Raw genomic sequence first — 13,225 nt, 5'->3', positions numbered from 1 at the left:
TACTATTCATCTGCCATTAAGGAAATGATGTCCCAAATTAATGATTATATAGCAAAACTTGTTTTTTTATTTTTTTGAGACAGCATTTCACTCTGTTGCCCAAGCTGGAGTGCTGTGGCACAATCTCAGCTCACTGCAACCTCCACCTCCCAGGTTTAAGCAATTCTCCTGCCTCAGCCTCCTGAGTAGCTGGGATTACAGGTGCCCACCACCACGCCTGACGAATTTTTTGTATTTTTAGTAGAGACAGGATTTTACCGTGTTGGCCAGGCTGATCTCAAACTCCTGACCTCAAGTGATCCGCCCGCCTTGGCCTCCCAAAGTGCTGAACTGCGCCTGTCCAGCAGAACTTTTAAAACTTGGCTTTGTTGCCAAATAGGGAGAGGTTTTATTTTTCTTATTTTGAATAATGACTTGAGTTTTGTTAAAATGATAAACAATTGAAGCAGTAAAGACAAAAATTCACTTAATTCCACCACCAGAAAAAGAAATCATTGCTTAATATTAAGTGGCATTACTCCAGACATTCATGCATGTCAGCAGATAGGTCAGATACCTAGATAGAAACAATTCTTGAAAATAGTATTATCATGTAATTGTGTTTTAACAAGCAATTTTATGCAAATTAATAGAAAAAGAGTGAACGTGATCGAAAAAGTGAAGGGATTTGTGAACTTTAGTTACATATTTTCTCATTGTAAGGAATATTAGTTCTTAAAAGATAACGTAGAAGAAAGATAAATTTTCTGTATATTTTATTCTTCGCTCTTTCGCCCAGGCTGGAGTGAAGTGGTGCAATCTCTGCTCACTGCAACCCCTGCCCCCGCACTGCTCCCCACCCCGCCCCCACTGGTTCAAGTGATTCTCCTGCCTCAGCCTCCTGAGTAGCTGGGATTTGTGCCCCACTAATTTTTTTTTTTTTTTTTTTTTTTTTTTGGTGGAGTTGGGGTTTCACCATGTTGGCCAGGCTGGTCTCTTAACTTCTGACCTCAGTTGATCCACTCTCCTCGGTTTCCCCAAAGTGCTAGGATTACAGGCGTGAGCCAGTGTGCCCGGCCATTTTATTCATTTTTAAAATACTTGTTTTTTAGAACAGAGTTAGTGTTAACCTTTCACATATTTTCTTTTCTATGCTTATCATCCCTGACAACTTGATTTTTGCTAGTTAAATGGAAGATTTTAGCACTCATCACCAGTATGTTAACCGTAATACTTAAAGTTCTGAATTCCTTATTTCAGTTTTTCTCTTGGTTGTCTGAACTTTGTGAGCCCACAGGTGCTCATTTCTCTGCTTCCAGGCATCATTTGCCTTTGTACTAGAAGGATATCTAGTACAAAGGTAAATGATACTTTTCTAAGTTCATGGTAGTGGTATTGGTATTTTGTAATGGTATTTTTCTAGGTTCCTTGTGGACTTTGCTCCACTATCTTCTCATGATGAGGGTAGCACCAGTTCTTCAGTTTTCTCTTTTATTTTCAGATTTTGTTTTGTTGATTTAGTAGTTACTTGGAAATAATTTTTTTGTTATCTACTTATTAATTATACAATTTCCTGAAAACCTGGCTGGCTCTGAACATTCTGAGGGATTAATTTTATAAAGAGTCAATATATGTAAAAGAATGAGCATTATACTTCGAATCTTGAAGTCCAGGTTTGAATTCTGGCTTGTCTCTTTAGTCAAATTGCTTTACTAAGTCTTGGTTTGCTTGTTTATAAAATATAGGCTCTATTCCCTATCACACAGTCATATTTATCACATAGCATCAATTAAATGAAAAGATATGATTAAAACCCTTGCACAGTGAGAAAATAAGCTTAAATGGTCTCTGGTCTCATTTTTAATTCTCTGTAGGGCTTTTTCCACAGCCTGCCTCATTTTGTTTGATTTTCTTCTAAAAATTATCTTTGTTATTATCCACTTTCCCTGCAAGATGACTTCCTCCAAGAAAACAATACCTTCTTTTTCTTTCCTCTTTCTTAAGATATCACTAAGAAGCTGAACACGTTGGTGCATGCCTGTAGTCCCAGCTATTCAGGAGGCCAAGGTGGGAGGATTGCTTGAGCCCAGGAATTCAAGACCAGGCTGGGCAATATAGTGAGACTGACCTCATAAACAAAACAAAACAAAACAAAAAATAACCAAAAAAAAAAAAAGCTATCACTGTGAAAGGAAAATAAATCCACAAAAGGAAAATTTGGAGCCCCAAATCACTAAGTCAAGGGAAAAGTCAAGCTTGGAACTACATCAGGAAAACCTGCCTCCCATTTTATTCCTCAATAATACAGCTACAGGCCAGGCGACGTGGCTCACACCTCTAATCCCAGCACTTTCGGAGGCTGAGGCAGGTGGATCACCTGAGGTCAGGAGTTTGAGACCAGCCTGGCCAACATGGTGAAACCCCGTCTCTACTGAAAATACAAAAATTAGCCAGGTGTGATGGCGGAAGCCTGTAATCCCAGCTGCTTGGGAGGCTGAGACAGGAGAACTGCTGTGTTCTGTTGAATTTCACCCTGGCAGTGGAAACCGATAGCTTATCTTTACTGGTGTGGGACAGAAAGTCATCCCTATGCTCATCTGAGACAAATGCGTACCTGATTGCTTCCTCTGCCCTATTGTTTATGTAAAAATGCAGATTCACTGAGCCAGATTAAATTGTATATTCAGTGAAAGGCTGATGAAGGACTCAAAAGAATGCAACCTTTTGTTTTTTACCTACTTATGACCTGGAACCCCAAGCCCCTCCCAGAACCAATGACAGTGTTACACATACTGATGTCTCTTATCTCCCTAAAATATATAAAAGCAAGCTGTACCCCCACCACCTTGGGCACATGTTGCCAGGATCTCCTGAGGTTGTGTCATGGACGTGTTCTTCACCTTGGCAAAATAAACTTTCTAAATTGGTTGAGACTTGTCTCACATATTTTGAATTCACATCACTAAGGAGATTTGTATGTTTATGCCAATAATTCTGTAAAAAAATAATTTTCCTTACTTGCGATATATTGTCTCTGTAGCCAAAGACTGGCGTTTAGTTAATTCTGGAAGCTTTGTTCGCTTAGTTGAAATCTGAAAGATAGTACACAGTCAGTGGATGGGTAAAACTGCTGCCACCTTAGTATAAACCAAGGCAATACTTCCAAACCAATACAAATAAGCAGTCATTGCGTTCTGTATCATCACCTACTCGCAGTAAAAGCATGGCAGTTTTACCTTAGAAGTTTCTTGAAGTAAAACACCTTAGTTTTATTGTATCCTGTCCATGAAGTGAACATTGTTTCCCTGTTCTCTGTGATGAAGTGGGAAGTACACATAAAGCCGTTTCTTTGCATACTGATGGTTATCATGAGTTAAAGCACTCATGCAACTGAGTTTCAGGCTGAACTATCCACATTGTTCATGGAACACCGTTTTTAATTGTAAGAGTTACTGATAAACTGTGGTTATTCATGCTTGGATATGTAGCAGACATTTACTTGAAAATGAACAACTGCGAGCCTGTCAATTCAAGAAAAACAACTGCAAAATAATGGCCAATGATAAAATTTGAGCTTTTAAGTGAAAATAAAATTTTCATAAACTATTATCTTCTACCTTCAACTTGACAGCTTCTTAGTACTTACTGATGGGATCATGGTAGTATTAATAAATGTGATTTTAAAAGTATTATAATAGGCCATTTCGAAGATGCATATGACTCAATGAACTTTTTTTTTTTTTTTTTTTTGAGACAGAGTCTGGCTCTGTCCTCAGGCTAGAGTGCAGTGGCGCGATCTCGACTCACTGCAACCCCCTCCTCCCGGGTTCAAGTGATCCTCCTGCCTCAGCCTCCCGAGTAGCTGGGACTACAGGTGTGTGCCACCATGCCCAGCCAATTTTTTGTATTTTTAGTAGAGATGAGGCAATATTTTTAATATAGCTAATGCATGATGTTAAAAACCTTGCATGTGTAAAAGATCCATTCAAAGTAGAAGACAGATCAATGAATTTTAGTGTAGTCGTTTTAAGTTTAGTGACATAGTTTCAGTTTCCACATTGCAACTAAACTCTACACTGTGGAGTTTTAGTATAGCATCAAAGAATGAATATCCATAGTTATTGAACAGGTTATTTTAGCATTCTTTTCCAGCAATATATCTGAGAGGCTATACTTTCTTCATGTGTGTCATATAACATATTGCAACAAATGCAATTTAAAATATTTGCTACAATGGGCTCTACACGGTGGCTTATGCCTGTAATCCTAGCACTTTGGGAGGCAGAAGGATCACTTGAGGCCAGGAGTTCAGGACCAGCCTGGCCAACATGGCGAAACCGGTCTCTACTAAAAATACAAAAATTAGCTGGGCGTGGTGGTGCATGCCTGTAGGCCCAGCTACTCAGGAGGCTGAGGCAGAAGAGTCACTTGAACCAGGGAGCGGAGGTTGCAGTGAGTTGAAATCGTGTGCCTGCACTCCAGCCTGTATGACAAAGCGAGACCCTGTCTCAAAAAAAAATAAAATGTTTGCAAAAATGTGTCGGGTGCAATGACTCGCGCCTATAATCCCAGCACTTTGGGAGGCCGAGGTGGCAGATCAGTTGAATCCAGGAGTTCCAGACAAGCCTGGCCAACCTGGCAAAAAACCCCATCTCTTAAAAAAAAAAAAAAAAAAAAAAAAAAAAAAAAAAAAATTGGCGTGGCTCGGGAGGCTGAGGCAGGAGAATCGCTTGAACCTGTCAGGCGGAGGTTTCAGTGAGCTGAGATCACACCACTGCACTCCACCCTGTGTGACGAAAATGAGGAAACGTATAGTTTTTATTAAAATGTTAATCATGTTTAATGAATTAATTCTTAGTATCTGTTTGCAGGAACTAGGAAATAAAAATTTAAAAATAATAAAATGAATTAGATACTTAAAATGAATTTAGAAACAACATTTTTTTAGTTTTAATTTATCTCTGGCAAATATCTGTAGTATACCTTGTATACACAAAATCACTTTGGGTTTCTTTGTAATTTTTCAAGAGCATAATGTGGTCCTGTAAATTTAAGGAAAGCCTGAGGCCAAAAAGCCCAAGGACTGCTCCCATAAACTAAGATTATCCTGCGTTTAGTGAACAGGGATAGAAAATAGTCTTACAACTTTTTTTTCCCCTCATGTAAAGGAGAGGACTAAAGGTAGTTAACCCGGGTAGTAGGATAATTGGTAAATTTCAAATTGTAAGGAATTGGACCCTTTCAATTTAGCAGTATGTTTAAAATGCATTTTCTCTTTCTTTCCCTCTTCCACCAAGTGTCTCATTTCATCTTTGTTTTAATGACTCATGCAGGTTTCCCTCTTCTCTCTTCCTGGTTTTCCGGCTTTCTCCTATATATTACCTCTAGTGTCACTAGATAGACCCTCCTTTCCTGCTTTCCATCTATCTACCCAGAGTAGTTCTATTGATTTCTTGCCTCATGTTCTTCCTCAGCTCAATCTGCATTGGGCTCTGTCCTGAAATACAGAGGTGCTTGACACTTTGTCCCCTCAGCTCTGACCTTTGACCTTTATTCAGTGGGTTTTCTTTTATCCAGGTTTCTTTTAGTGTTATATCCTTCTTTGAGTGCCTTTTTGTACATGAAATATTTCTAGTGCATCATGAATGCCAGTTTAATGAAAGGAAGATTTTTCTCCTAAGACTATGTAAGCAGACTAAACAAGTTGTAATTCGGCAAGTGACTAAGCATAGATACGAATGTTGCAGGAAGGTATCCTGCCACTGGGCTAGTTGAATTTATGTCACTGTTAGTGTACCATTCTTAGGTTATTTGATTACCAAAATAGCTAAATAGAGTTTGGGACTGTATAATTGTTCTTCAGACTTGTTTTTTAGCAGCAGATGCATTTCCAAATATAATCTTACTCTGAATCTGAGCTTCACTATACAATACAGACAAAAGGCGAGCTTTTCCAGTTGAAGTAGGAGTCTGATCTGAAACACACCCCTGGCCCCAACAAAAAACAAATAAAACTTCCACTCTTATTTTTAGAGCTTGTTGAAGAGAATTAGTAAGTAAAGGTCCTTTTGGCCGGAACTGCCATCTTCCTGTAATTTGCGAAAATGTCAAAACACAAAGGGAAAGAGGAGAGGCACCTGATACATGTTCTCTCAGCCTTTTACAAAACATGGAGTTGTTCCTTTGGCTGCATATATGCAAATCTATAAGGAAGGTGATATTGTAGACATCAAGGGAATGGGTACTTTTCAAAAAGGAATGCCCCACTAGTGTTACCATGGCAAAACTGAGAGTCTACAATGTTACCCAGCACGCTGTTGGCATTGTTGTAAACAAGGGCAAGATTCTTGGCAAGAGATTCAATGTGCATATTGAGCACATTAAGCACTCTAAGAGCCAAGATAGCTTCCTGAAACGTGTGAAGGAAAATGATCAGAAAAAGAAGCCGAAGAGAAAGTTACCTGGGTTCAACTGAAGCACTAGCCTGCTCCACTCAGAGAAGCATACTGTGAGAACCAATGGGAAGGAGCCTGAGCTGCTGGAACCTATTCCCTATGAATTCATGGCATCATAGGTGTTAAAAAAAATAAAAGATCTCTGGACTGTTAAAAAAAAAAAAAAAAGGCAAAAGTCAGCATGGGAATAAATTATATATAAAATGCCAACAGAAGTATGTTTATAGTAGGAATTTTTTTTTTGTTCTTTCCCAGCTGAAGATTTATTGGCATAAATGCAACCATATAAAAACGTTAAGTCATGAAAAACAGTCATGATGTGCCCTCCCCATCCCCCCAGCCCAGGCCCCTAAAACTTCCTCTGCGGGAGGGAGGGAGAGAGAGGAAGGGGGAGCCCCGCAATCGTCTAGTAACGCTCAGCCCCTGGGCCTGTGCAGGGTAGGAGAGCCGGGCCTCAGCGCATCCTATAGTCTGTGGAGCAGGACAGGTCGCACAGATGGCCCTTGAAATTTAGGTTGACGGTGAAGTCCAGGTCCCAATTGTTCTTGGCGTTGGGCCACATGCCGATGGTGCCGAAGATCTCCTTGCCCGTCTTAAAGGTCAGGTAGTCCTCCATGTAAAACACCACCTGCCTCCAGTGCGTGTACAGGGACTCGGGGCTGATGGAGAAGCCGGTCCTCTTGTGGCAGTGCATAAACTCGATGTTGAAGTAGGCCACCTGGGCGTGTACGTAGTCATTCTGTTTCACTTGCAGGCAGAACGGGGAGGTGAAGGTCAGGTCTTCCACCTTGACGGTGTAGATGTCTACCTCCTTTATGAGGCAGGCATTGTTGACCAGCTGTTTCAGGTCCACCAGGTCCACTAGGGTCTCCTTGATGGCCACATCTTTGATGCAAGACATCGAAGCCGTAAGCGTTCTCCCACCTGTGGATCTTGTAGGCTTTGTACTGCCGTTCCTCGATGACCGTCACTTGTCCGGGCGTGGAGCACGGTGTTGAGCATGGACTCCTAGAAGAGGCAGTTAGCCCATCCACTTGCTGATGATGATGTCCACCTTTTCCACCCGGAGCTCTACCTCCGCCACCTTCCCCTTGATGATGGTCACCAAGTGGTCTAACTTGTTAGCTTTGACAATCTTCACCGCATATTCAGAGCTAGTGGAACCACTCGATCCCGATGACGTTGCGGGCCCGGCCTTGGCGAACATGCTTGTTTCCGTGCCCCCATCCAGCACTACCTTGTCCTTGAAGAGGTGATGGTTGTGAAACATGGAATTGCTGAAGTGGGCGTAGGAGTCAAAGTAGTAATATTTGGACGTTATGCCCTTGACGTACGGCTTCTCGCTGCTTTCCGCCTGGCCACAGGACACCTCCATGATGCAGTTTGCGACCTCGGCGGCCGCCATCTTGGCCCACACCTCCTAACTCCTCCGGTTGCCAAGACCCCCGCCTTTTTCTGTAGTAGGATTTTAAGAGGTGAAAGAAGCACAGTGAGAACAAGATTAACTCGCATATATTCTTTGCTAAGGCTTTACTCACCTCTTCAAGGGTAAAACTTGGAATTACATGTTTGAGTTTAGCATGTTTGAAGCATGCTCATTTCTGGCAACAGTGTGGCTCATTTCTTTTTGGCAACAAAATAAAATGCCTGCCTATCTGCTGAAACTACTGTGTTTTGAAAGTATTTATATATTTATTTATTTGAGACAAGAGTCTTGCCCTGTCACACTGCTTGGAGTGCAGTGGTTCGGTCTCGGCTCACTGCAACTTCCACCTCCCAGGTTCAAGCAATTCTCCTGTCTCCGGCTCCCAAGTAGCTGGGAATACAGGCATGTGCCACCACACCTGGCTAATTTTTTTAGTAGATAGGGGGTTTCACCCTGTTGGCCGGGCTATTCTGTAACTCCTGACCTCAGGTGATCCACCCACCGCAACCTGCCAAAGTGTTGAGATTACAGGCCTGAGGCACTGCACTCAGCCGAAAAGTTAGTAATTTTAAAAGGAGGGAAGGAACTAACCATATAGAGTTACTACTTATGTGTCAGCTGCTACTAGGTGATTTATTAACTAGGTGAGTCCTCAAACAAATGTGGTTATTGTTTGTTAGAGAAAACTCCTTACCGCTGAGGAAATTATAGCTCAGCAAGGAAAGTGAATTTCTCAAAGGCATGTAGTCCTAGAGCTAGAATTCCAACCTGAACCTGACTAGAGTTAAATAAAGCTTATGCTGTTTATACTCTGGTCATTGTGTGTCACTGATAATGTTTTTATTTAGTATGTCTTTTAGTGAAGAGAAAGAAAGAAATATATATATATATGCGTATGGGATCTACACATACATGACTTTTATAGGTTCCCTTGTGACTTCATTGCTTTAACTTAATTTTGCCAATAGGATCTCATGTTTATTAGCTGTGAATCTAACAAGCTTTCAGGGGAGCAGTGTTCAGGAATGTTGGAGCGGGAATACTTCTTCAGCATAGATTTTCTGGATAACTAGTTAAACTAATAAGCCCTAAGCTGGTTAAGAGCTGAGCAAAAGCTATTTTAACTGGGTTCTTAAATGCGGTATTGTGATCTGAATGCCACTTTTTTTTTTATTCCCACAGGAGGCAGCCTTCTGTGCTGTGATTCTTGCCCTGCTGCTTTTCATCGTGAATGCCTGAACATTGATATCCCTGAAGGAAACTGGTATTGCAATGACTGTAAGGCAGGCAAAAAGCCACACTACAGGGAGATTGTCTGGGTAAAAGTTGGACGATACAGGTAATCCTGGAGAATAGCACTCATTTCTTTTACTGTCCTTTGTTTCTTGAGACCTCTCATATACAATGCTTAATGTATTTTCTAATGATCTACTTAATTAGGCATGGTACTCCTCCCCTCTTTTTATTGATGTTTTTCCTTATAGGAAAAGAAGCCTAACTTTATGATTTGCAATTATAGGAATAATACATGTTCTCTGTGGAAAAATTTTTTTTCTTTTATGTATTTTTTGGAAAGTTTTTTTTTAATGAAAACACACTAATAATCTCATAAGGCAGGTACATTGTTAACATTTCAGCATATGTACTCCCAAATGTACCAATCCACAGTTATGTCCCCCCACCATCCAAAATAACTGTCTTTACAGATTATTACTGTTTTGTGTCTTGGGTTGTTTGTTTTGAGACAGGGTATCCTCTGTCACCCGGGCTGGAGTGCAGTGGTGTGATCATTGCTCACTGCAACTTCAAACTTCTGGGCTTAAGCGATCCTGCCACCTCAGCCTCCTGAGTAGCTGGGACTACAGGTACATGTCACTGTGCCCAGCCATTTTTTCTTTTTAAAAATATTTTGATTGAATGTGGAAAGCACAAAGGATGTAACATGCATAATTTTAAAGAATAACAAAAGTGACACCTGTGTATGTACCTTCCACTTAAATAAATAGAACACTATTGGTACTTTTGAGGTCTATTCCATGCCCTGATTCCATTCTCTCCTACCCCCAGAGGTAATCACTATACTAAATTTTAGCTTTTTCATTCCTTCGCTGTTCTGTGAGAGTTTAATGTTTTCTTTGGTATGTTTTAGACCTTTATGTAAAGGAATTATTGTTGATATATTTTTCTGCAACTTTTTTCATTCACTTCTATGCCCCTGAGATTCATCATAGTATAGTATGCTGGTTCATTCATAGTTCACTGTTCCTTTATACAGTCACATAATGTCTAGTTCACTTACCCATTTTCCTGTTTGGACTGTGAACATTTGGTCAGTTTTTCTTGGTTTATATACTTGGGACCTTGATTGTAAGTATACACTTATATACAAGTATATATTTGGTTTATATACTTAGGGCCTTCTCTAGGGCATTTTCTGGAGTAAAGTAGGTAGATAGAGGTTTCCAGCTTTAATAGGTAATACCATATTGTCTCCCTAAAATAGTTGTGTAGTAATTTACATTCTTTGATTTTGTTTGTGTGTGTTTGTGTTTTGATTTCTTGGTGCTGTTCTTCTATAATTATTCAAAGTTTCCTTTTTAAAGGCCAAATTGTATTTTATTTTGTATAGTATACCATGGGTAATACTATTATTTTCTTGATGTTGAGCATTTATATTTTTTGCAGTTTTTCCTTTTTATAAAGCTTCAGTGAATGTTATTGTCATAAGTGTCTGTTCCTATATCATTTTTTTTTTAGGTAGAGTCCTTGAAGTTGAATAATTGAGTCTAAGGGAGTGTGTGCCTATATAAGAATGTGGACAGGGGTTTTCCAGCTTCTAGCACATACAATTGTTTGTGTTCTAGTTAGGTTGTAAGAATGCCGTAAGATGGACTTTAATGTGGACAGACAGACATTGCTAATCCTTACTCTTATATGAGTAGATTATTTTCCTAATGCTTTGCAGCTTTCTAGAGGTTTCCCTTCTCTTTTTCACCTTTCCCAGGTGGTGGCCAGCCGAGATCTGCCATCCTCGAGCTGTTCCTTCCAACATTGATAAGATGAGACATGATGTGGGAGAGTTCCCTGTCCTCTTTTTTGGATCTAATGACTATTTGTGGACTCACCAGGCCCGAGTCTTCCCTTACATGGAGGGTGATGTGAGCAGCAAGGATAAGATGGGCAAAGGAGTGGATGGTACATATAAAAAAGGTAACTTTATCCTTTTTGTTTCTCAGGCAAACATATACCTCTGTTGCCTGAGTGCTCTGTTTTAGAATTCACATATGCTCCATTTTGAAACTGCCTTTGTCCTCTCAGGACATTATGTGGCTACAAATACCGTATTTTGCAAGGAAGTTGACCCATGTAACTCATTATTTTTGAACCTTAATCTTTACTTAATTAGAATTTCCTTGAGCTTTTTTTTGACTTATCAGTTGCTTTCTCAGCATTCCATCAAATAATGGAGTTCTGAAACTATTTCATAGAAGAAACACTTCAGTTTGCTAGACTCTAGCAGAGCTACATTTGCCCCAGGGAGTTTGGTCTTGTCTTTTCTTTTCTTTTCTTTCTTTTTTAAAGCTTGTTGGAAAGAAACAAAATTCACCAGATATTGTAGAGCAAACTAGTAAAGATCAAAGCATAAATGCTCTGAATCAAAATAAAGTTTTGTAAACTGGCCTAGCAATGAAGGCAGGGTACCCTGTTATCAGCAGAACTAGGAATTCAGTGGGATTATAAAAAGTGTCCCTGCAGAGTACATAATTGGTATCCCCTTAGTGGTAATTACCTTCTTCCTCTAGCTGTCCTTCGAAAGATAATACATCTCTTGCTATTTAATATATTTGGTCCTTAAAGTACAAATGGTTCCGAAGTCAAAATGGTCCAACTTACAGCTTTACAATGATGCACTTCCATTATGTTCCTCAGCTTATGATGGGGTTATATCCAGGTAAACCAATTGTTAACATGAGGAGCATCTGTGTAAGATTTTGTCTATAGGGTGAGATGAAAAGGGATTCTAAGCAAGTGACATGGAAAAAGATTCTAAGCAGATAAAGCTTCCTGGTTAGGGAATGGGAGTAATGTCGATAGGGAACAAGTTTAACAAAGGTTCTGTTTGCCACATGTTATTTTAGTAGCTCCTCACTTAACCTGTTTGCCTTGTGGTTTCTATACAGAGATATGGGCTATCTATCAGTTCTACTGCTAATACAAAAATACATAGTACTGTGCTATTAGTACTAATACTTCAGGAGCTGAGGTCTTGAGTCTTGTAATCTCAGGTGGTCAGGGATCAAGTGACCAGTGTTTTGGCCTGCACAGATCTGGCCACCACTGAGGTTGGGGGAGAAGGTAGAGTATAAGGAATACCTCAGGTCTGAGCCTGCCTAAGCTCTGAGATTCTGCCTCAGTGAGGGAGTTTCTAGGTGCCTGTGACTTCTTGGAACTTGTATTTTTGCAGGGGAATCTGAAATAGATAACAGCAGTCGAAATATCTGCTGGGATTTTGGTATTAATATTGCGGCAGAAGTGTGCATTGTATATGCTGTGGGAATAGAGCAAGAGGAAGTTGGGGAGCAATGTTTGGAAGTCATAGATGATTACTAAGTGACTCTGAGGAATGAATCATCATAATAATAATAGTTACCATTTTTGTTTGCCAGACCCTGTTCATTGTTTATTTTCTGCTTTAAGTGCTTAATGATAACCCTATGAGGTAGATACCATCCTGATCTTGCAGGTGAGGAAACTGAGGCACATTAATGTTAAAGTACTTGCCCCCAACGTATCAATACCAGTAAGTGATAGAGGAAGGTTTCTCACTCTGATAGTAGAGCCAGAATCTAAACTCTTAACCTCTACACTGACTTTGAAGAAGGAAAAGGACTTAAAATGTGATACATTTTATCAAGAAGACATCACATGGGAAAGCACATGTTGAATCTGTTAATAAAATCCTGAGTTAGCAACCTCCAAGGATTTGGGATGGTTTCAGCACATGGTTGGGGGAGTACTGGGCTATTTTCCTGAAAGGATGAAGATCTAACTAGCTCCCTAATTAGAGCAGAGTTTTAAAAACTTCAGCCTGCGACATTGTTGGGCCGTTTAAAAGGTGAGAGGCTGCACGTGGGAAAATCAGTGAGAGGCAGAAATGGCGAGACTGCTGGACAAGGTGGCTCACGCCTGTAATCCCAGCACTTTGGGAGGCTAGGCAGGTGGATCCTTTGAGGTCAGGAGTTCGAGATCAGCCTAGCCAACACATTGAAACCCTGTCTCTACTAAAAATTTTAAAAAATTAGGCCGGGCGCGGTGGCTCAAGCCTGTAATCCCAGCACTTTGGGAGGCCGAGACGGGCGGATCA

General features: G+C 40.3%; 1 protein-coding gene and 1 pseudogene across 8 annotated transcripts in view; one reads left to right on the top strand and one right to left on the bottom strand.

Moving 5' to 3' along the window:
• The window catches only part of NSD1 (nuclear receptor binding SET domain protein 1), a 173,934-nt gene that overhangs the window by 132,418 nt on the left and 28,291 nt on the right, over positions 1 to 13,225 (top strand). For all 8 annotated transcript variants that reach the window (XM_010386416.2, XM_010386415.2, XM_030926945.1 and 5 more), the window contains 2 exons: positions 9,043 to 9,199; positions 10,865 to 11,070. In XM_010386416.2, the coding sequence (XP_010384718.1) occupies positions 9,043 to 9,199; positions 10,865 to 11,070 (363 nt within the window). The remainder of the gene's footprint in view (positions 1 to 9,042; positions 9,200 to 10,864; positions 11,071 to 13,225) is intronic.
• Positions 6,567 to 7,839, bottom strand: LOC104680449 (annotated as a pseudogene).

The sequence above is a fragment of the Rhinopithecus roxellana genome, chromosome 3, assembly GCF_007565055.1.
Source record: "Rhinopithecus roxellana isolate Shanxi Qingling chromosome 3, ASM756505v1, whole genome shotgun sequence".
Classification (NCBI taxonomy): domain Eukaryota; kingdom Metazoa; phylum Chordata; class Mammalia; order Primates; family Cercopithecidae; genus Rhinopithecus; species Rhinopithecus roxellana.
Note: the sequence above shows the minus strand (reverse complement) of the source record. Positions and strands in the feature narration are given on the sequence as shown.